General features: G+C 45.9%; 1 protein-coding gene across 13 annotated transcripts in view; it reads right to left on the bottom strand.

The window, feature by feature from the left end:
- DNM1 (dynamin 1) overlaps positions 1 to 20,378 on the bottom strand; it is a 100,681-nt gene extending 80,303 nt beyond the window's left edge. For all 13 annotated transcript variants that reach the window (XR_016438584.1, XR_016438585.1, XR_016438588.1 and 10 more), the window contains exon 1: positions 19,946 to 20,378. Coding sequence is in view for 7 of the 13 variants with exons in the window: in XM_090022899.1 (XP_089879025.1) it covers positions 19,946 to 20,106 (161 nt within the window). In the remaining 6 variants the exon portion in view is untranslated. The remainder of the gene's footprint in view (positions 1 to 19,945) is intronic.
- Between the last annotated feature and the right edge of the window lie 4,673 nt (positions 20,379 to 25,051).

The raw sequence follows: 25,051 nt of genomic DNA, 5'->3' as shown, positions 1-25,051 counted from the left end.
AGTCCCATTTACAGCAGTACAGAGTAGGGGGTAAAACACTATTGTTCAGATATGGGCATTGCTGTGTGGAGTGGTTCTGGCAGCCTGACAGCCAGAGCCCACAGGCACTCATTCTCCCAAGAACACTCTGCACCAGGGACAGCAGAGCTGGCACAGACATATTACACCTGGTTTGTTCCTCTTCCGACACGGGGAATTCCTTCTTAGGCACCTGGTCCAATTATAGCTGCTTTGCACTGCTGCAATGGTGCTAGAGTAGGACAGGTCAGACTGGCTGACTTCTACCCATGCACCAAAGCCTCAGAGAGTCTTATGTGCAGGATTCACCCCCTAAAGGGCGAGAAGAAGTCTATTAATTCAGAGACGAGCCACTGCATTTGCACCTTTTTGCTCCTTCCTGTAATGGCCTTTTTGTTTCTGTTCCAGTCCTCTGCCTGCTTGGCATGCCAGTAATGCCAGGTCAACCCTTTACTAACATGTCTTTATTCCTAAATAGCATGGGTTTGCTTTAAGAGAGCTGACTTCAGATCACTCTCTGCATAAAACCCTAGTGAGAATAAGGCACTGTTGCCTTTAACCTCTGTCGGGTACACCACAGTAAACTCTACCTGTGCTTTGTCTCCACTAGTGAGAAAACTAAAAAGCGCATAGCTTTTTGCTGTGAAAACCTAGCCCCAGACCCATCTCCAAAATTGACCTTCTCCCAAATTTTATGCTTCCATCCTCTTCCCACTGTTGCAGTGAGCAGGATATTTGTGTTTTAGCGTTCTTCTTTTCTCATGCCTCTCTCTCTGTGGGCCCCCCACATAAATCATGAATATTTCATCTTCAAAAAGTGCACCTATCAAACCAAGGTAAATACAGACCCAAAAACACTCCCATCTTATTACAAATGCATAAATGTGCAGCTTCAAAAGTGGAAGTAATAACTACATCTGCATTCCACATTGCTTTGCTGATGTGATAGAAAGCTCTGCAAACTTGGTCTCTTCAAAGCTACTCCAGGTCTGCAGTGGTTATTTGCCAGCCTACATGATGCGAGTTGGTGACCACAGTCCAGTTCCAGTCACCAAATGTCCACAGAACAAAATTCACCTCTACAACTGGCCTACATAACACCTCTGCTGGCAGCCCCTGCAGAGAGCCCAAACGCAACACTGGCTGGGAAGGATAGATGCAGAGAGGCACTCTGCTCTGCCTTCTGGGGTTCTCAGGCTGTCATCTTCTACCCAAACTAGTTCAACACGAATGTCCGAGTTATTGTCCTGTACCACAACAGTCCAGCTCCTTACGCTGGCTGGGTGGCCTGTACCTGATCCGCTTCGACTCACAAAACATGAAGGCAGTTACACCTTACTATAGATTGTCTACATGGCATCTTTACTTAGCAATTTCTTCCTCCCAACTTTCATTCTAGCCTGATCAGACACCAAAGTCAACCACAATGATTTGTTTAAGGGAAGCACAGGCTATGAGGGGGCAGACCAGCAGAGAAAAGGGTGTGCCCCAGCAATAAGCCTAAGCATAATACAAAAAATAATAATAATCACGTGACTACATAGTAGCAGCATTCCCTCAACACTCGGTGTCTCAGCCGCAGTGGCCGAGTTCAGAACGCAGCCTGCGCGGTGGCTTTAGAGAGACAGAACGATCCTAGCAAAAGGCAAACCGCACGGAGAGATTTTGCATGAACATATTTGTGTAGGAGTTGCTCACCCTCCTCTCCAGCTCTGCACCTCCCACCTTGTCTCTTCCCAACGTACTAAATCCTGCTCCTCTCAACTGAGGTTTATCTCCAGCTGCGCAGACCAGCTCCCAGGAGCCTTTGCAGTCATTTCCTCTCTTTATCACCCTCTCTCTTTCCACCTCTCCTTTGTGTCTCACTGTCTCTTTCCTGTCTGTACCTCTGCTAAAGTTTCCCAAACTACTGGGATCAGGAGCCAAGCTTTCTAGTACTAATGCTGGTATAAATGCCTTGGCTTGATTTTCTTCCCTTAGACTAATTTTACACTGGTCTAACTCCTTTGGCTTCAGCGGATCACTCCTGATTCTCATCCACGGCACGAAGAATCAGACCCGTTGGGCTAGATTCATAGTTGCTCTATAGACCCTCTGCACCAAACAGATCGGTGCAGGACTGATGGCAATTCCCCATGCTCTATCCCCTCTGGGCCATCTTCTCCGCAACCTCGTAGTGCAGGAGATATTTCAGGGCAGCCCAAAGGGAAGACAGTAGTCCCAGTCACTCAGTACCCCCTGCAGCCACCACATTTGTTAATCTGCATAAGGAGTTGAACTGACACAGGAATGAATTTGCCCTGTGGATTATATGGAAATGAATCACATTGCTGTAAATCTTGAGTAATTCTACTGAAGTCAGTAACTCAGTGGCTTTGTAGCAATATAGCTGCCAGCACAAGCTGGCCCTAGTCTCAAGGTGCTTCCCCCCCCCCTTTTTATTTTTTTTTGTAGGCCTGGGAAGAACGCAGAGATGCTGCAGTCATTCCCCTGTATTCCACTGGCACATCCCTGTATAGCGCTAAACCTTAGTAGTCCAGCTACTAAGGGACTCACAGCAGGAGGTAGGGAGTACTGACAGGAGGCTGCCATTCTGTCCCTAACTGGCCCTGCACAACTACGTATGTGCTACAGTCCCCATGCACAACGGGGCAAGAGAAAGACACCATGAAGGGAATCTCTCTGCTCCGAGTGATTCAAGTTAGATCCCACAAGTGTGCTGGGGGCAGCATTAGTGGGCAGGATGTGGCGAGTGCTGGGATACATTCTCTTCAGCTTTTCTTTTCTGTAGTTCCATGAGAAAAATGAATGGCTAATCACTGAAAATAAGAGGAAAGCAGCATGCAAAGGCAGCAAGTCAGGCTGTTGTGGCTGGCTGCGGAGATTACAAAAGAACCAGGGAGGAAAAACAAGAATAGTGACAAAGAACAACAGAGGGGAGGGGGTGTAAATCCATCAAACCCTTGAGAAACACCATGTTGATGAGAACAGACACCCAGCCTTGCCTCAGGGCCAAGAGGCAAAACCCCAGGCCATTAACACAAGGCAGAGAGAAGGCAGGGTAGAGGTGCACCTTATAGACTAGCCAGGGAGGTGATTTTCTAGCTGCTTGCTCTAGTCAGAGGGGCTGGTCTCTCTATCATTGCTTTAACGTAGGTCTCCAGGCAGTGCCATTAGTCTTTCTTCACACCCCACTTTCTCCTGCTAATTAGAAACAGACCTTCCCACTTCTGGGCGGTCTCCGTCCTGAACGGACAAGCATCCTGCGAAGATGCAAGAGAGGAGCTACCATCAGCCAAAAGAATCTGTGCTCTACGGAGAACCTTGGACCACCTGCACTAGACCCTCCTACAGGACCCTTGGCACACTCCATGGGACCTGCAGGTCACAGCCCCCACATGTTAGAAAGCCTGGGGGTGGATTAGGAAACTCAAGAAAGCCACAACAATAGTTAATGGGTTCTCTCTCCGCCTTTTTGTTTCTGGCCTCTTACTAGGTGCTCATGTGCACGGTTTTTATCTGTTCTCCGCAACCAGGAGAGCTAGAAACTGTCTTTTTAAGTCAAATCCAAGATTCTCACCTAATCATAGGACTTCAGTGGCTGGGGCATTATGAAAAGTAACAAACAGCATGCCATCTCACAGGGCTTGATTATAACCCTGGGATCATGTTTGATTCCCAGCGCTGGCTGGCAGAGGATCCGGTGCCCAGTCCCAGCTCTGCTCACCACTTTAGTCATCCTCCTAATTGAGGGATTGCAGGCCAGAGCAGGATATGCTATCCCAGCTGCCTGCATGCTAACTCAGGCCTTCCCTCCAGATAGTGACAAGCACGGAATTAACCCTGTTAACCACTAAGTGCCACTCGGGGCTGTGATACTGGAAACCATAGTGCATGACCACAGTGCTGTACGAGATCTCCACTGGGGGAAGCTTGAGACAGGAACAGATTGATCCCCAGTGCAATCATCTTTAGCAATGGGCTGGGGGTACTTTCCTATCAAAACAGCAGCCTGGGAAGGGATCACCCGCCTTCCTTCCATTAGAGTGTAGCAACCAAACCAATCCAGGAGCCAGAACCAGGCCGGGGAGGAGAAGTGGGGGCAGCAATTTCCTTCTTACTTCCCTGTAACATGGTGGAAAGCAGCAGTTGCCATGGAAACAGGTCATTTTTTGCTGCTTGTGCATTACTTGCACCCTGTGCAGCTGCCATCAGGCCCAAGGTGCTGTCCGACTCTGAAGCAGCAGCCATGGCTCCATGGCTGAGCGTCCAGAGTTTGTTTTAGGCGGGCTCCAGACACACACAATTCATTGTCCCTACTGACTATATCAATCTCAGCCGAGCTCCCTGCTGTGACAGATGGGATTAACCATGAGTATCCTCCCCCCTTCCTCTGTTCTCAGGGTTGGATTTACCCACAGGATCCCTCTGCTACTTTACTGCAGATGGGTTAGCCCTGAAAAAGGGCAATGTAAAGTACAGGTAGGAAAGAGCACACCCATAAGGATTGCTTCCACCCACTGGCCATCTGCATGTGTCCTGATTACCTTCCTCTGCATTTTACAGATGAGGGCTGAAGAGACATTTCCCTATTTAAAGCCTCTGCATTATTTCTGATGAGGGCAGCGAACAGAATGGTACAGCCTACAAAGCAGTGCTTAATCCCCAAAAGTCACTGCCTATTATAGCATATGGCACATTGACGGTAGGCTGCAGCACTGGGGGAGCCTTTGGAGAATAAGGACTGCAGTGCTGTTGTTGTTCAGCTCCCTTGGATCTACAAGGTGACAGTAGATGGTGCCCTGGTTCTAGTTAGTTGCCTGGGCACGTTTGAGGTAAAGGGCATACGGCACACTACTAACTTCAGGGTGCTTACAAAACCCAATGCACGCAGGGTGGCGCAGGCAGTGTGAATTTCATGGTAATGGAGAATGTAATGCCCACTGTGAAGGAGGAATACTGGGCCTCCCAGCAAGTGGGGGACGCAGGGCTGGCTCTATGCAGGGACTCTGGATGCCTCAGGGTAATGACACCGGGGCTGCCAAGATGGCAAGTGCAGTTCTGGTGCTTGGCAGGGGCTTCTCAAACTGCAGAAAACCCTGACCTAGCAGATGCATATGTTCCACTCCATGAAAAGACAAAACGGACCCTGCCAGTCTGCAGCGATGCCAATTTCTCACCTGCTTAGCAGAAACAAAAATGATAAAGGCGTGTGTTTCTTGCTGAATATTTCTGAGCAATGAGATGCGTGTGTGCGTGCGTGTGGACACAACCCCTGCCCTCCTTTCTGCTTAGAAATGCCACTCCACTTGCATCTCATTCCACTGTCTGCTTTAATTTTCTGCAAGATGTCCTTCCTAGAACACACCTGCAGCTTTCCAAAAGCCTCCTTCCAGTAGGAGGACGCTATCAAGCCCCAGATACACCCTGGGGCATCAAATGACTGCAAACCGAGTGACAAGAGTGAGATGAGCCAACCTTCAGAGACACAGGACTCGGGTTCTTTGCCCACCCCCTCCTGACACTGATCCTGACTGCTAACAACGCTGCAGGAGCACTTGCTCCAAGCAGACCCCACAGAACCAAGGGGAACTGGAACCGACCTGCTGCTAAAGGTAGCTTTGCCATGGCAGAGGGTGGCCCTGCAGCCCTCCCAGCATCACCTGTGCAGTGCACCAAAATAACAGGAACAACCAGTTACTCTGAAAACTACAACCACCGCAATGCAGTGCTAAGACTGAAGTTGGCATCAGCCTAATGCTTTGTTCCATGTCCTAACCTGACTCTGAAATAAAGACAGAGTCCAGATACACAAGACACTACACCACTGGTTCTCAGCTAGGGTGCCACAGCAACCAAGGGTACCTAGAGATCCTTTCTGTGTTAGCACGGTTTGGTGGGCACACAATTCAGAAGATAAATCCAGATTTCAAATAGGAATTCATAACATTAAAACCATTCTGACCTGTTGTGGTCTTCCCAAGTGCTTTGCAACAGAAGAATTGTTCTATTATTTTCCTGTGGTCAAAAAAAAAAAAAACAGCAAGTGAAAACTAAGAGAGGACATTTTCCTGAGGGGCCCTGAGTCTATCCAGGGGGACCTAGAGCCTAAAAATGTTGAAAACCACCAGACTAAATGAAAGGGCACTCTGAAATAACAGAAGACTCTCCCATGGCCATATGCATCATCAGGCTGCGCAGAGGTGAGTCTCTGGAGATAACAGATAAATGGCAGCTACCTTTGGTATAGGCACTTTGGTTAAAGACATTAGGGGTTCCAGAGCTCCAGTGTTTACTGAGACGAGACTAAAGGAAACCCAGATGTAGTTCAGGGGCTATTCCATCACTGCAACCTCTTGTCTGGTACATCCTGTGATCACAGATGGCAGCGTGGAGAGAGCACTGAGGGCTGAGGCATTCCTTCCAGGGGTGGATGGTTTGCTACATAACGGAAGACGGCAGGATGGATTACATATGCACTATCACAGGCTGGACAGAACTGTTATAAATAGGCAGCTTCTCCAGGGTCTGTGTTTTCATTGGCACAGGCATACAGAGGTGAAAGGTGTTGTGGATGGTAAGGTAGATCCCCAGGGTTATACGCATTATTACAGATTGTGCAGATGTGACAGAGGTGCTGTAGGGTGAGGGAGGTTCTCCACGATGCCTGCATTTTGCAAAGGGCTCAAAGACATTAAGATGGTGTTGCATGCTTGGAGGAAGATGCAGGAGTGAGGCCAGGCTCTATACTAGACATTGCACCTCTGCAGTTTCAGATACAATTAGGATCATGCTGCCTGAGAAACACGTCACATCAGGGACTCTGCTCTCCTGGCCCCTGAGAAACAGCCGCTCAGGCACTAACACTTCCAGTCCGCTTAGAACCGCAGGCATTATGCAGAGCTTAAAAATAGGACAGTCCCGTCTCCAGCTTCAGAAAACTGCAGGAAGGAGCAACACTCACAGGAGTGACAGGCCAGGGGGATGTTTTCAGCCTGGAAAAAGACAACGCTTCTGGGTCCAGACCAAGACCCATTTTGAATGAACGGAGGGGAGTCTTGTCTTCCCTAACTCCAGATGATACTTCAAGGGCAAAACTGAAGCCCATCAGAAAAGTTGCATGCTAGTAGCTCTGACTTGGACAAGCAGGTAGCAGACAAACCCTGGATTTCCCTTCTCCTCACTCTCGTCCCTTAGCTCTAAGTAACCAGACATGTTCACATAACCATTTCCTTGCCCTGACTCTCCCTTCTCAAACCCTTTGTTACAATTGTCCTCTGACTTGGCTGTGCTTCCACTTCCAGGTGCCTAGTTCAAGACCTGAATGTGTCCGAAATGAGGCTTCTTCAGTCTGAGGCACTCGCAAGCAGTTGCCCTAAGAAAATGAAAGCCAAAGAAGATTAATCCAGGGGATCCCTCCTCCTCTGACGAATATTCACAGCATCAGCGAGTCAACACCAGGTAAGCACGTGCACACATACACCCTCTTTGAATAATCCCTAGAAGCAAAAATACCAGATCACGCAAAATCCAAGTAATATAGCCTAGAGCAGGGCTAGCTCACCTTTCCCAGCTGCAGGCCAAAATGACCTATCACGGGTTACAGGCAGGTAGGTACTAGGACTCAGCTGCTGCAGTCACCTGCCTCCATGGCAGTGTGGGAAGTGTGTCTACAGCCAAGGCTCCCAACTGCTGAATTCAAGCAAATCCCCCCCCATCCATGGGCCAAATCCAATGGCTCCACAGGCCCGCAAGCTGTAAACTGCTGATCTCTGGTCTAGAGGAAGGAAAAATCCTACTAGGATCTCTTCTGACATCCATAAGGAGGTAACCTGGGTTTTGGCGTTGAGACGGCATCAACAGCTCTGCAGTGACATATGTCCTGTACCACTCCAGAGATCCACGGTGCCCGTTCTCCATTTCAGCATGTCCCACTCCCCTTCCTTCCTTCTGGCAACAACCCCACTGCGACAGTTCTCTCAAGGCTCCCACTATGCCCAGGCAATTCCCAGCTATACATAGGAACATTTCTATTAAAAGTAAAAGCACAATCAGCTTAAGAAATAGCCAGAGATTATCAAAGAGATCACAGCAGCCAGAGAGGCAACCTTACATGTGTATATATGAGAATCAGAGGGCCTGTCCCCCACCTCACATACACCGGTGTAACTCAGGAGTATTTCCAAGCAAATCACTGGAGCTATATCAGTATAAATATACATGCAGCTGAGTTCAGAATAAGGCCCATGAAAGACAGATCTATTAAAACATCAAGAGCATTGTTCTGCCCATGTAGAATTGTTCTCTTTTAGAGAGAGCAGGGGAAATGAAAAGAACAACTGCTTCTTTACCATTATAAAGCCCTCTGCTTGGTGTGGATGGGGACAAGGCTTAGTTCAGAATGCTTTTCTTGCGAATTTACATTCCCAAAATTTAGGGCTAAATTCTGAAGAGTATATTCAGCCTTTACATAGGCAAAACCGGTCACCCAGAGTAATGATGGGATAAGGGCTTCAACATTTTGCTTTTATGGTCTTCCCTCCTCCTAAATGTTAAATACCAGCATGACGCCCCCCTTCCCACCCCGACCTCCCCCACCCCCCAAACTTAAGGAAGGCAGAATAGTAGCCTTTCTAGCGCTCTCATGAACAGATTAGCTTGGCTGTAAAAAAACAAAAATGTTTGCAGATGTTGAGAAGTGAATACTCAGCGTCTCTGTGGATTTCTGCCTGTTGATGTTTAGAGAAAATGTCTTTTCATACAGCTAAGGCAGAAAGTCTGCTCTGAAACGTGACTTCAGTTCAATTTATAGTTTATGTAATGCTTCAGCAAAACTGCCTGGTCCTTTGGCTAAGAGCCATGGTAGAATCAGCTTAGTATCCGTTTATGTCCTTTTTCCAGAGGAACCATATCCTGCCCACACACCCCTGTGATCCTGTATCAAAGGTTCAGTTTTATTGGTATAAAATGATTGCACAGGAATAATTAACAGGACCCTGGCCATTCCTCCTGAACACGTTCAGCAGCAGTACCCACAAAGCCATTAAGCCTTCTCTGTTCATCACAAGCAAATTATGACTGAGCCCCATAAGAAATGGGAAAGCAGGAGTTAAAGGAAGTTAGTGCTGGGGATTATTTAGAACAGCAATTTTCACCCCAGAGACCCGAGTTCAATTTCTGTCTAAGTCACATATGGAAAGGAGTTGGGTTTATCCCAAGTCTTATTCTGCAAAATGCAATGCTTGTCGTGATGGTCAAATGATGATTTTAAAGTCAACCTCATTATGTTGGGCCATGACACATGATTTCTGAATGCTTGCAATTAGCAGTGCTGCTGTTACAACACATTTGGGGCTCTCTGTTTCATGGTGCCGGAGCAGCTGGTGGGGAGCATCACATCTTCAAGCTTTCTTGGGCAATCCTGTAAGTTAGAAACTTGACTTTTTAAATATGAATCCTGAGATTCATTCCCACAAACCTGATTCCTGCATCTGGGGTTTTAAGGAAAAGAACCAAATCATAAGAGTAGCAATAAAACCACAAAAGTCAATAACGATGTTCCTGGTCAGCAGGAAGTTGCATTGAGAGAGCTAGCACGTCTGATTGCACTGTGCCTCAGTAGGTTGAAATTCATCTACTCTTATTCCTGGGTGTAGCAAGGGTTTCCAAACCCAGAACCTTAGGAGATCTTGGGTGCATCTACACATGCATATTAATGCAATGCAATAAACTCCAGTGCTTATTGCATCAGAGCTTATTGCTCCTGGGCACCATGTTTACATGTGTGCCTGGGATCACATGTTGAACTGGGCTGGAGCAGCCCCAGCTTGCAGGGGGCCCCGGGAGTAAGCCTCCCAGCCTGGGGCTGCTCCAAAGTGGCTCAGTGGGCTGCAGAGGGGCCGGGTGGGGAATGAGGATGCTCCAATGCAGGACTCACCAGCAGGTATCTCCCATACTGAAGAATGCTCATGCCCCAGCCAACCCCATTAGCATCTACATGTGTGCTGCTGCAGAATAATAATAACAACAATAAAAAAAGACAACTCTGCAGGAGGATAGTACAAGTACTACCCTGCTGCAGAGTTTATTAGTTTACTCCAGCCTAATAGCCCTGCACGTGTGGACATTGAGACATTTACTGCGGAATCAGTTAGTCCACTCTTCCGTAGACCTCTTGTGTAGATGTGCGCCTTGTGTAGCATCTCTTCAGGGTCTCCTTAGGTAAGAGGAGGTCTTGATCAAGTAATGTCAAGTGCTAGACAAGGAGCCAAAGCAAGCCTGACACCCCTGGATGGTGGGGCCCTCGGCATGTCACGTAACTTCTGTGCCTCAGTTTTTGCATCTCCATAATGGGGATTAAGACAATTACTTCTTTATGTCATCACTCATTATCTAGGAATAAATATTTGGAAAATCCTTTGAAGGTTACAAGTGCTATATAGTAGTACAGTGGATAACTAAGCATTCTGGAGATCTTGACTATAGAGCATTTAAGTCAAATCCTTAATGTGATTTTAAGGTCACTGTGCGGTTATTTTAACATGTTCCAAGAGGATGAGCAAATAAATAATATGCCCAAGTGTTATCTCCAGCCATACTTCACCACCACTCCAGGATTTGTAGTTAATAAGCTATGAGTAAAAATACCAGTTGTGACTAACTAGAATCCATTTTAAAATGCAAAATAAGGAACATGCAAATTAGTGCATCAATAACAGTGATGGCCACATTAGAAATGCCATAGACAAGATTAAAAAGACTGAAGGAGAGAGACAGAGAGGTATTTGGAGCCATCAGAAGCAGGGCCTCTCTCTCACACACACACCCACTACTCCAGTGACTCTAAATGCAATGACATACTGGGTTGGTCTGCCACAGCAGTTCACTTCCCTATGCATAAAGCCACATAACCAACAAGCAAGGAGGGGCTTTTTATTTAGGTACAGTATTGAGGCCTCTGCTTTCCTCACCACATCAATTTAATGAGATCCGTGCCAGAAGATACTCTTCCAACATGGTCTTGACTAATGCTTCTCTTTCATGATTATCAAATGTTTCGGCATCATCTGTCAGGTCATTTGGCTAAGCACTGGATATACAGAGAGAAAAACCTAAACAATCTCTGCCCTAAACAGCTTACAATCTGTACACTTTTCTGCATTTCTCTGTGTGGCTCTGTATAAGAAAAGATTTAAAAAAAATGCGAAAGCCAAACATGAGTCGCCTGGTAGTCTGCTTCTTGCTATGTCATAACAGATACAGATCCATCAAATCCAGTTTCCAAACTCTGACAATGGCCAATGCTTGATACTCACTTGATAATACACCTAATTGCATAGTATTGTCCTGGGGGTGGGGGAAATTTCTTCTGACACCAGCTGGTGAATGTGAATTGCATGGATGGCTCTAGCCTCCTGGCAAGTCACTTCAGTAACTAAGAATGCAGCTCCTTCATGTGAAAACGTTGTAAGATGCATATCATTGCATTAGTCCTACAGAGGTTGGATTTATCTATTTAATAATGGAAAAATCTGTTTTCTTTTCACTGCCAACACTTCTTTAATACCATCTGTTTCATGTACTCAAAGTACTTCCATTAGTAGGTTAAGTCTCTGTATGGTATAACAGAGTATTGCATCGCACCTATGAAATAAATAGTGGTATTCTTCCCTTCTGCAGATTGGAAGGAAAGTGCAGAGAAATTAAGTCACACAAGAAATCAACAGCAGAGCCAAGAATAGAAACTGGGCCTCCAGCTATCCAGGCCTGTACTCTCACCACGGGACCCCGCTTCCCATCTCCTTAATTAGAGGTGGCATCCCCCTCAGTCTGAGCTCTTCTGCAAACTGGGATGCGTAAATACAGCTTGGAGATCTGAGGGGATGCTGTTGAACTATGAGGCTAAATCTTGTCCCGTCACGAAGACTACATTTCCCACCGTGCCCCATAAACAAACTAGAGTTTGCTTCAGTCTTACAGATCTGGTTATAGATCTGCCCCCCCCACTCCCGGTCAATCGTGCTGTGCCTCACATCACTATGCTGCGAGTCTGAAAGCAAAGGAAAGGAAAGGATTACATCCAGAGATATTTTAAAACATTCTGTTCAACCCAGGTCTCCTCATGGCAGAGGATTTATTGTGCATGCTGGCAAGTTATTTTTAATCTTGGGGGAGAGGCAACCCCAAAAGAAGCTCATTTTGCAGCAGGCATCAACCCAGTAATGTCACCTATACCCCATTTAGCCACTCCAGGTGGTTTTGCCACCTAAGCGCACTGATTGGAAAAGCCTAGCATTAGCTCATTTGGGTGGAGCACATGTGGGTTTGGCTCTTGTCTACAAATAAATTCCCTGCTTAATGCACTATAGCAAATTTTACCCCTGCAGCTAAAACAGTGAGAGCCAGATGTTCTTTGATTCATGAACTTGCGTGTGCTAAATTGGTGGTTTCTTCTGTTTGCTCTCCCCAGGGTTGATCTGGCAAGACACAGAGCATCCTCTACTCCAAAAAGCCCGCCTGACATCTATAGACAAGACTGAGCCTTCAGTCAATGCAAGTGTGGCGGGTGAGGATCAATTAGGATCCAGGTAAGAGAGGGGTTAAGGTTTTTAATCTTCTTTTACTATCTATTTGATAACAACTTTTTTTTAGAAGGGGCCATTGATTTGGCAGGTCTCATTTTTAAAGGCCCAACCTGATACACCCAGTGATCCCCCCCTGCACTCTGATAGAGCTCCGACTACTCGGTCCTTCTGAAAAACTGAGATCTAAAAGGTGTCGCAGGGTGGGTCTTAAGATCAGCAGCACTTCAAATTAGCAGCCACTTAACACTTTCCCTTCTTATCACAGTCATTTATTCCTAATTATGCAAGACACAATGAATACTTAAATGCTTTTTCTTTTGTTTTGGGGTTTGTTTGTTTTTTTTAAAGAAAATCTAATGTTTAGTGCAGAGGGCTGGTACACAGCAGTTCTCACTTCCATCCTGGTCCAGGTTCGCTTGCCAATTGCATAGGAACTCTGTGCCTTAGTTTACCATATAGACAGATGCATGAAAACACACCTCTCACAGCAGAGTATTGAGAGACTGAATTAATGCTTGAAGGGCTATGAGATCCTCGGGTGAACTACAGAAGTGCAAGTCTGATGTTGTGTCCACACTAGGAAAAATAAAAAAGTTGTCTTTTAACAACATGTTAGCTCACGTGCTGTACCTAACAAGTGGTAAAAATCCCAGTAACAAGACACTTGTACTTTTCTTGCGTGTCAGCAGAGCAATCCAACCTCTAGGGTTTATCTCAACAGGTTAACATTACAACTGTCTCGTTTTCACTGGATGTCCTCCCCCCGCCGTGTTTGTGAACATGTGGTAAGAGCACACCTTTATTCCTAGTAAAGCTAAAGAAGGTGATGATTATTTCAAGCAATGATTATTTTACAGTGTGGGTACATGCCAAAAGCATTTAGCTGAAAAAATATATAAGGAGCCTGCAGGTAAGGGACCTCTGGCAAACAGTGAGTTACTGCAGGAAGCAGAGAGGATATCCAGTATACACATTTATTTGGGGCCTGATTCTGCATCTTCTTCACCTGGAGAGTCAAAAAACCATGAGCAAGTGTTGCTTCTTGAATATACAAGTTTTCAGAGATACTTTTCTTTTTTCTTTCTCCCCTTTATGCTTTGGCTCAAAGCTGTGTCCCCTAATGTTTTTCTTCCCACTGGCTGATGCCAAGAGCCACGTACAGTTCTCAAGTTCTTTTTTGTTGCTGTCTTATGGCATGCCATATAGATGGACTCTAGCGCTGCATTGTACTTTGGTGGTTTGTGAAAAAATGTACATTCTTCTTGTCAGGTTAATAAAAAACAGCAGAGTCTTACTGGGACCCTTACAATTGTGCATATCTACAGCCACGTTTAAGAAAAGTTATAACACAGATCATAGTATGTAAATTGATTTAACTGGCAGATATGAACACAGGACTGGGAACCAGGGGTTTGAATCCCAGGCTCCCACAGTATTTTATCCTCTGTGGTCCTAGACTAGCCATTTCACCTACCTAAACCTTAGCTTTCTAGCCATCAGACTGGAGTGGGATCATTCACTTACCTCGCAGATGTGCATGCATTACAAAATGGCTTAATATGTACGGTCAGAATCTTATAAACACTAAAGTCTCTTTACGGCACACTGGATACCTAAAGTTAAAGTTGGCCTGAATCATACTGACATCTGCACATAGTTTAACTGAAAATCTGGCCTTCCCAGTCTGATCCAAGTACTCAGCAGCTCTCACTACAGTGAGCAGACACAGGAAAACCTACCAAGTGAGAGTTTCCAAGCTTCCTAGCTGTTCTGGATATCTGAGCCATAGTGTTTGCCTACGAAGTGATACTGGAAGTCTCAGCACCTTACCATCTAAGTAGAAAAGCACCAGCAGTGACATTACAGCAGCGAGAGAAGTTTAGGTTAGATATTAGGAAAAACTCTCTTATGAGGAAGATAGTAAGGCACTAGAACAGGTTATCCAGAGAGGCTGTGGACTCTCCATCCTTGGAGGTTTTAAAGACCCAGGTAGTTACCACCTTTGCTAGGATGATATAATTGGGGATGGTCCTGTTTCAAGCAGAGGGTTGGACTACATGACTTCCCCAAGGTCCTGTCCTATCCACATTTTCTAGGATTACCCTGTGATATACAAGCAGGCCAGCAAATGCTGCTGAGAGAGCCATTATTTTTTACACAGTGTGCAAAAATGATAGGTCTGGCCAGCCGCTGGACTCCGTTTCCCAGCAGTCCCAACTCTTGGCTCCTCCACAGAGACCAGCCAGGAGTGTGGGCACATGACAACAAGGGGTTTGTTGAAGGGGCATGCAGGCAGCAGACTGCAGCTCTGCCCTGGCCCTGTTCCCTGTGGGGCTCTTGCTGGTCTCTACAGAGTTCCCAGGAGTGCAGGGGCCTGACAGTGTGGGGCCAGGCAGGGGTGGAAGCCTGGTTCTGCAGCCCCATACCGTCACACCCCTACGTTCCTGGGATTTCCATGAAGACCAGCCAGAAGCTGGGGCTGCCGGGAAACAGAGTCTGCTGTGGACCCAATGCAGCCCATGGGCCAGATTTTTCCCACCCCTGGTCTCTGCTTATAAGTATTGGCTTTTCTGGGAGAGTGTCTGGGAAACGCTTCATGTGACAAGCTGGTAGAGCCCTTCCTATTATGTTGCATGTCTTCACCTTTAAGAGGTAGGCAAGGATTTATTTCTGTATTACAGGTGGGGAAAATAAGGGACAGAGCTACTAAATTACTCCCCCAACCCCAACGTCATTAAAGTATCAGGACCAGAGTAAAATCCAAGAGCTCCCGAGTCCCAGCCATGTGTAAAGTCTGCGCATCCAACAAAAGAAAGAGGTGCTTGTTGGATGTGCATGGGACATGGTGGCAAAGTAGGGAAGGTATTCTCACCAAGTCTCACTCTAGGTTCATGCCTCTAGGGTTGACACATCTGTCAATAGGTATCCTATCTGGCGTACAGAGACAAAGACAGTCAGATCTCATGCTAGCCAAATGGCTCCCTGGTGTCCTGTTGGCTGTGAATGCTGGTATGCCTTTACCACACTAGCCCCGTGAGCTGCCAAACTTGGGTGGACCTTTGATGGCATGCACTAGCTTGATCTATTGGTCATGGGTGAAAATGCATCCAAAAATGAAGTGGCACTGGTCTTAGCAAGTGCTGGCAACCTGTATATACATACACAGGCCCTGAACTCCAGTTGCTAGCATACTCTAAAGCCCAAGCAGCTGTGCCTTCACTGCCAGCTCCATTAAAGTAGCCTAGAAACGTTCTCAAACCAAATTAACATGTGCCCCACTTCGTGAACTCAACCCAGCCATTTCATTGATGCTGGTGGTGTTTATAAGGCCAAATGAAGTAGCAAAGTGATCTCAGGTGTAAAAAACAGGAGAGGGCAATGCCATGAGGTGTGTGCTACATTGAGGACATCAAGAGTAGCCGGTGTTCAAGAATGATCAAGGCTAAGCTTTCTTTAAGCCCAGAGGCTCAAGGTAAAACTGTCTAGGTATAGAAGTGTCAGCCACCCATCTTCCTTTAGTCTAGTCCCAGAGCTTACACCCTTAGGAAATTTTACCACTGTCATCTGGTGTCACAATTACCATGCTGATTCCTCTGCATGAAAAGCACATGTAGCAGCCACACTAACATCTGTTATTGTAAATACAAGCTCTGTATTGTTGGGTAATCTCTTAACAATAGAATAAGTGATAATGGAAGGGTAATTAGCAATGTCCAGTCAATCATTACAGTCAGGAGAAGAAACTCTTGTCTGATAACTAAATGGTAAATGAAATAACCTTTATTGCCCTCAGAGCAATTCCTCTACTTTGGCAAATCCAGAAAACACTGAATCTTGATGCCAGAGGGAGAAGCTGGATTGGGAGTCCGAGAGCCTGAGGTTTTTTCCCCTATGGATCGGGTCTGATGCTGGTGCAGCCAACCCTACTCTGCCATACTGGTGTGCCTTAGCCTTGATTTGAAGGAAACATCTCTGAAGATAAGATATGGCTGAGGTGTGCCTCAGATTTTGTGCTGAGGCAGCTCCCACCATGCAGGGGTTTGACTTTTTATGGAGGTACCTATCCACCACAAAATTGGCTTTTTACCACCTAGCAGCTGTGTGTTTAGTGCATAGTATAAAATGAGTATGGTGAACCTGGGCCTGTCTCACTTCTAGCCTCCCCTCAAGTAAAGCTGGTGAGAGGGGCCATAACCATGTTTAAAGCAGTGTGTGGACCCACTATACTTTCAAACCATTTCAGTTTGCCTGTGTGCACAGAAGAAAAAAAATTATGCTAAGGAACTGTATTTAAGGCAAGACACTGATGAGGAAAAAAAACCCTGGGCTCTTTGCCATGGTTTTTTTGTTTTGTTTTGGGGGGTTTTAAATCCACCCAGGTAAAAGACAAATTTTATTAGGAGTTAGTCATGGACAAATATGGCTGGGGGGAGGGTGTTTCTATAGTGAGTACAGGGACTTCGGTTATGAGAGGTTTCATACCCATTACCAAGCCCCTAAGTCACCAAGCCACTGAATGGCATCAAGCAGGAGACAACAGCTCCCTTTGATTCATTTTCTATTTTCTCTCCAATTATTCCCATGAATGGTTTGTTTTCATTTTGTCCCATCAGTTCCTGGTTGCAGACCCTTTTGTCATCCAATTATTCTAAAAGCCATGGCACCTTAATGTGCTACCATGGAGACAACTGATAGGACACAGCATGGTCACAAGTACTCCTAGGGTAGAGATCATCAGAAAATGTTGGAAAACAGAAATCCGTTCATTACCCTCCATCAGGCAACTACACTCTCCAGTTCTCAACTGAAAATAGTGGAGTTACACCAAGGATGGCAGTGTCCCCTTATACTTGCAAAAATCTGAAAGAAAGGTATTACATTCCCGGATACGCTGAGCGTCCCTTAGAAGAGCCCTTTCCTGGCTCAGTGGTCATGCATTATAAATTACGCCATTGCAGCAGTGCCTTCAGACAAGACTCGATAGATTTGACCGTCAGCTGTTAGGGGCCATGGAAGCAGACAACCCAATAGGTTAACTAGGGTTTTATTCAGCAGTGGTTCTGGTGATCTTATTCCCTTCTCAATTAGCTTTATCAGAGTATTAAGTTTTTGGGGGCAGGGATCCTTTATTGTGTTTTTACAGCCTCCTAACACAATGGATTCCAGGTCAATGACTGTGGCTCTAAGGTACGGCAGGGATAAAATTAGTAGCAGTATTAGTGTAAGAGCTGACGTTTTAGGGGAGTCTTTTCCTTGCTGTGATGCCCACAGGCACACGAACAATCAGTGTGGGATCATCAGTAGGTTTCAGATAGGTCCCTTATAATCACCAAGTGAAAATCCCAGGCTGTTCTTTTACATGTGCCTATAAGATATTTTGCATGAAACACTACTCTGATCCCCATGTTTTCATTTCCCCGGGAGCAGCAGTTATGCCTTCTCTTAAATAAGCTGTGCTGCCTACAAACAGTCTTACTTCTGAGGGCTGCCCGAGTCCAAGTCCCTATGATGGGGTCTGTTTAGGTACCAAAGATGGAGCTATTTCTACTCATTACAGGCTCTCTTGATGATACAAAAGCTTTACAAGTCTTTAGCCTCTGCACTGTGATATCTGTCAACAAGTGTGGGGAAGAGAGAGCAGCAAAAGGGGAAGAAATGGGAGACTGTCAAATTTGGGGCAGGAGGGGTGTGGGGTGAGGTCTAAAACACAGCACTATCATAGCAGTCTTCTTAGGAAAGTTCCCAACAACCTGCATCATGGTCACAGAGGAAGGTAGTTCCCGATAGGCAAGAATGATCACAATAGCTACAATAGCTTAACCAGGCTACAGACAAGCTCAGGAAGATCTCCAGGTGTTGTGTTTGTCTTCTCTGGTCACCTGCTATTTGTTGAATTTGCTGATGATTTAATATGAATGGTACATGAACGGAAAGCATCAATCTTCTTGTCACAAAATGGTAGTCCCTAGAGCTTATAGGGGAACAAACAGCCCAATCCTTTCTGCATCTTCTTCATCAACTCCCGACATGGCATCCACCATGGAGGACAGAAACAGATACTGGGGTGGGGGTGGGGGAAGGTTAGGATCAAATTAAACTTAAATGACACTGTTGTTTTGCCTCTTAACAACTACCTCCATCTTTAGAGGGCTGCATAGCTTTGGGGGCAAGTCTTGCATCCAGCCAGACACAATCAGGAGCAGAGGACAAGCTGTGTTAGCCTAGCCTTCCTAGCACACATTTCACCTTGTGGGATTCCTCAGGGTGAAACTTGTAACAAATAAGACATCTAGTCGTGAAGGATGTGCTCAGATGACAGCAGGGAAAGGTTATCTTGGTATCAAATGGGTTTTGCAGACAGCTCTGTATTTGCATGCGCAGTATTCACTGATCAGCCCTTTCCAGAATCACCATAGATGATTCAACACCAATAACGATGCCAAAGCTGTATCATTTCTGGCACAGGTTTGAGGGTCCCCAAGGTGTGATAAAATAGGAGAACACACAGATTGTGGCTGTTTTCTTCAGACATTTCTACCTCCTGAGATTACATAACGGAGGGAGCCTTTGTTTGTGCTTTGCTGCATCTCTACGAGGGTGTATTGAATGTACAGACCAATCTATGTTATTCCTTCTCTCCTTGAAGCAGTGCCCTCCCTCCCCTACTCGTCAGCCTCCCCCTCTGTGTCCAGCAGCGATTGTCCTCTGACAACAGTGTGAAGAGGGGCGGACATCCTTCTATCCCAGCTCCTTCTTCTTCCCCTGAATCCTGCCTCCCTGTCTTTAGATCCCAAAAATAAATAAGTGATTTAGGATTTAAACCATTTAATCCCCTGCGCTGTGGACAACACAGTCAGCTCCATGCCTTCTCCACTCCCTCTCCACCTTCAGTCAAATGGCTTCTTTTGTGCATTAGTCACTCCAGAGAAGGATCTGTGGGAACCTCTTTCACCTCCCCCTTCTCCAAACCCTATGAGAGCCTACCCAGCAATATGAGGCACAGCATTGATCCATTGCCAATCAGATCTAACCAGTTTAGAGCTTGACACTTACACACACCCATACACATTTATATGCTTCAGAGAGAGACCCCTGAGCTACTGAAGGCGACAGTGTCACCGCTCGTGGATTTCTGCATTATACTCTGCACTGCAATCCTAGCTGTAGAGTGTGTGCATGCAGCAGGGACTGGGCTCCTTCTGCACAAACCCCAAGTCAATGGGAGCAAGATCAGCCCTCCTCCCCCTGCCTGCATATTGAGTAATGCCTTGCACAAGATGCAGACGCATCAGGATCCAGCACCAGAACGACCCCTAAAATCATACGTGTCTTTGCAATCTTACCTTCCCACAAAATTCTCCAGCACGGAGCTCTTGCCAGCGCTTTGCCCCCCGACCACAGCAATCTGGGGCAGGTCCAAGTTGGCATTCTGGCCGATGGCTGCAAAGGCATCCTGGAGCTTGTTCACCAGGGGGATGAGGTCTTCCATCCCGCGGTTCCCCATGCTTGCAGCTCTGCCTGGCTCTCACCTTCTAGGCTTGCAATGCAACCGCCTCCTTCTCCCCCGCTTGCTTTGCAAAGGATCTACTGGGGGGGGGACCGACCCCCGAGCCCGCATGGGGGGCTGTCCCCACCCACCCTTCGGCGGCCAGTGGGGCTCGCTCGCCCGCCGCCTCCACCGACCTAGCCCAGGTCCCTGGGTCTCTGCGGCCACAGCGCTGCTCCCAACTGCCAGCTCGAGCCCCGCTACCCGCCGCGCTCCTGCCTGGATTTAAAGCGCAGCGACCGAGAGCAGCCGCCAGGGGGCGTCCTGATGCCTCCGGTGTGCCCAGAGCTTCATGGGACTTGTAGTTTCTCTCCCGTGTCCGTGGGCGGCCAAAGCGGGCTATGCAGCAAGCGTAAAATAAGAGGGATGTATCCAGTGTCTCAGCAAGCAAAAGCCTCACCAGTGGAGTTAAAAGGCGAAATTCAAATCCAGCCCTACAAGCTGAGATGCGACACATCTTCATGATCGCTGATCTCTTGCATGATCAGGAATACCTCGTAGTAGAGGAAGTAGGAATAAGTCTTGTCTTCTTCCTTTGAACCTGGAGAAGCACAAAATGATCAGTGCCCTGACTGCACGCTGACTGTGAAGCCATCCCTTCCAACATGTGAAGTACTGTCTCTGTAAATAATCAACACCTGAAATCACTGATCTGAAAGATTATGTTCTTGTATTTCTGATTGGCCTTCTGTTTTTGGATCTTTGTGTTTTGCATTTCATCTGACCAGGAAGTGATCCATTTCAGTTTCTTATTCAGCACGCTTGGGCCTTGTTGCCATTTCCCAAATATGCAGGGAAATATTTAATAAGATGTTTCCACCCATTCTTTTTTTTTCTAATTTCCACAATGAGAAAGTCTTCTATTTCAGGGTTTGTGAAAGAGTAATTTTACAAAAATAAAATTCAGGGCCATACATTGGAATATCCCCAGGTGAAAACAGTAGTGTGTTTGGGGAAAAACAAAGGAAGTGGCGGCTCAAGAAAATATCTAGCATCTCAACTGCCATTGTAACTGAGGCTAAATGGTATTCCTGTTCCAGGCTCAGATTCAGCTGAAAGCATAGTACTTTGGCCCTTTGCTTGAGCTGCCATTTCATTTTCTAGGATTTCTGCTCTCAACTTTTTAAATAAGTCTCAGCTATTATAATTGTACATAAAACCTCACAAATATCAGTCAACTGTGAGCTATGCAGACACATCTGCATGAAACTGCAGAGCCTGGACCTATAGCTCTGAGAGGTGTGAACTGTCCCTTTTGTATCGGGGACATGTTAGCTCAGATGTCCAGTGATGATTTACATCATCCATGCTGTTAACTTTCATTCCTCATGCAAGAAAGGTACGGGGGGGGGAGAATCAAAGATCTGCACCTTGTGCTGTGGGTGATGCGTCATTTTCAGGCCACTGGTTGGTGGTGTTTAGGAGAAACCACTACTTATTCTTCCTTCCCAGCTATCAAGCCTAGTTAATCTCAAAGAGGGCCAAGCTTAATAACCCTAGTGGAGGTTAAGAGGTGCACACACCCATATGTTGCCAATTTGTCTCACTGCTGTGAGGATTCATACAGGCAGAGTCTGAAATAACAATATTACCCTCTCCCCCTAGCAGACTCCTGCCCTTCTTGGAGATGTCAGCAAAGGCAAAGTGTGGAACAGGCATCGAGAATGCCCTCCGTCCTGGCCAAGCCTCTTTAAGGAGCCACATCATTTCAGTCTCGCCAGACACATCTTTGCAGTCCCATTCTAGCAATCTTGGTAGGAAAGTTACCATTTGCTAGAAGTTTGCTTTAATCTGCATTTCTAATATCCCTATACAATCGATTGCATTTGATTGCTATTGTCAACATTTGTGCCAACAGGAGTGGCCTCAAACTGTGTTGATATTGGATCTTGCCCCCTTCTGGCTGTTTCACGTTCTAAACAGGTGTTTCACTCTGGATGAGCCTGTTCCCCAGAACTCATCACTTGGAATCCTCCTGTTCTCAGTGAGATCTAAAATTAAATGAATATACTTGTTTTTCTATTAGAAAAGGTTTGCAAAAGAGCAAACCTTTGTGCCAACAGCTGATTTTCACACTGAAAAAAAAATGATTAATGTCCCAGGGGAAAGGAAAGGAACGTGAATGAACTGGAGGCAACACGGAATTTGCAGCAGGATCACTTATGAGCTCTTAGGTAGTCTTGCCTTTATACTGCTATGGAGTTGAAAGCTGTGAGAATCAATGGACCCACAGCTCTGACGTGAGTTCTTTATGCCCTGCCTGGTTCAATCTAATCACAGTAGCCATGCTACCTGGTGCAAGAGAAGCCTGAAAGGAAGTGCTAGGGAAGCAAGCAGAAGAAAGCAGATTCTCTTCCCAAGCCTCCAAGAAAGAAGGAAAAAGGGAGAAGAAAAGATCTGCAGAAATGGTGGCAAAGTGTCTTGAGATTTTCACTCTGAGCCTGTCAGTCACCATGAATGTTACTTTGCAAGCTGCACAAAGCACTTCACCTTTTACTGTTTTGCAGGTGCACTCAGGTAAAGGAGGATATGGCATATGTGCATGATATCAAAGCTCCAAATGGTCAGTAATATTGCCACAGCATCAGTCTGCCCAGTCAGTTCTGTGATGATTCCAGTCATACAAATCATGGCCTGCAAAGTTGGAGCCCCAAATTTAAGTATGAAGGAAACTGAGGTCTGATATCAAGTAGAACTGCGGGTGCTTATTACCTCTCAGAATAAGACGCTTAATTTTCTGCTCATGTAAAAGCTGGTGCACAGGAATGGTGTCTGCAAGGGGCAGTGTAGCAGGCTTTGTGATTGTACAGCATTGCCTTTCTAGATGACTTACACACCTGCTGTACCAGTAGTTAAATAAAAAGAACAAGTGATGATCCTTGGAGAAATGATCTTACAAAGAAAAAAGGACATTTCCAAACAGGAATGGAAGAGAAAAACCAAGATTATTTCTAGGCTAGTAAGTGCTGCCTTGGAACAGATGAATGAAGGAAAAGAGGAGGAAAAGGGAGACCTTTTCTTTAAGATGGTTTAAAGATCTAGGGCCATACTTTCAAATGAGTCCCTAAAACTGTACCTTCACATAAAGATGCCCCTGCTTGCAGCTCCATCTACCGATGTGCTAACAGGCAGCGCGGATGCACTAGTCAGAGCAGCAGAGACTTCTTATGCCTGAAGAAAGGTGATTGTGCCCAAAAGCTTGCTAATAACTTTTTTTCCCCAAATACTCAGTTAGTCTAATAAAAGATATTACATCTACTCAAAGAACCTTGCCTGCCTTTGTTGGGACAAATGCACTTATGCAAATAGACCTGTCAACTACGTGGCTATTGCAGTTTAAAAGACTCTTTTTGAAAAACACATCCTTTAAGAAGTCATCCAGTAGAGCAAATGCCAGCAGGCTGCCCCTCTGCAGGAGAGATCCAGGTGTATTGACAATACACTCAGACCCCAGTGGAACAGTACACCAGATCCCATGTAAAGATTAGTCACTTTTATAATTGCCATTTGTGTGTCCTGCTCACTAAGAATCTCCTTTTCAGAGACCCTGAGCCCTATGGGTCCCAGCCTTTAGCCGGAGCTGTGAATGCTCAGAATTTCTCAGTCAAACTACAGAGGAACCTCGCATGCTCTTCACAGATTTGTTCCCAGGATACTTCTACAATCCAAGGAAAGAATCTAAACTTTTAAAAGATCAGGGATGGAGATTGCCAAATGGTTATCAGCATAGGAGAGTATCTTTATATCACTAGTGAATAACATAGACATGCAAGAGGGATGTTTTTGCTATGCATGCACGGATTTAAAAAGTGTCTGTTCTGAAATTAAATGCGTTTGATCAGATGTTCCCGGCTATTCAGGAGAAGAACTTCTGTCCCTAGAAACGATTAACATAAGAACAGTTATCTGGAACGGGCACATCCCCCAAGTTCTTGTTTCTGCCTGTGTTGCTTTGTCAGTCAGGAATATATAGTGAAATAACTGCTCCATTCCCCTTCAGCTCTGAAACAGGACACAGGTAGAACCCACCTCACACTCCTCCCTTTTACAAAAACCTTCAACAATGGCAAATATAGTTGAAAGCAGATTAAATTAAATTTATCCCCGGTGTAGCTCCACTGACATCAGGATTTAAGCAAGGTAATGAATACATTTAATTTTTGTAGCCCAGTGGGAAAGTTTTTTTTGACACACATGCATCTAGATGAATAAGTGACTATTTTAAGATCCATAGATGAGTTCCCTGTGCATTTCAAATGCAGAGAGGCAATGCAAAATAGTAACTAAGTCTATGTTACATCCATGGGGACTGAAAACAGTAAATAGAAGTTACTTGGGGCTATCGTGGGAAAGGCATCATCAAAATAGTATCTGAATTCATATCCTGTGGACATTATCTATCCATCTATTGATGGTATTCAACAAGAAATACTGCAAAAAAGTTTATGCGTTAGCAGGCTGAAGAAGAGGCGGTAGCATCCCAATGCTTCCTGTACAAACGGTTTGGATAACAAAGTACTGTATATAGGCAAGTAGTCAATGCCCCATTGGTTCCCAGCTGGCTGGTTATGGACTGGGTGGATCACACAGGAAAACAGCAGAACCCAGCAAATATCTATATAGACAGATAACTAGATCTAGATGGATGGACAGATGGATATATCTAGATATATTTAATTTGTATCCACAGCCACATTAGCAAAAATTAATGCTAAATCCAAGCGTCCAGAACCATAAGTGGCCCTACTACCGGCAAACATCCTCCACCCGTACCTGGGGCTTCAGATGTTTCCAGACCTTTGGCAGGCATCCTACTTGCAGGCCCAAGCCCGGAGGCTTGGGGTTCGGATGCCCGAGTTTTGCTTGTCCTCAGCCATATGGCCCTCGGAGCAAGCAGGGGAGG

Source organism: Crocodylus siamensis, chromosome 11, assembly GCF_052110815.1.
Source record: "Crocodylus siamensis isolate JL-2025a chromosome 11, ASM5211081v1, whole genome shotgun sequence".
NCBI lineage: Eukaryota > Metazoa > Chordata > Crocodylia > Crocodylidae > Crocodylus > Crocodylus siamensis.
The sequence above is the reverse complement of the archived record's forward strand: the minus strand, read 5'-3'. Positions and strand labels throughout refer to the sequence as shown.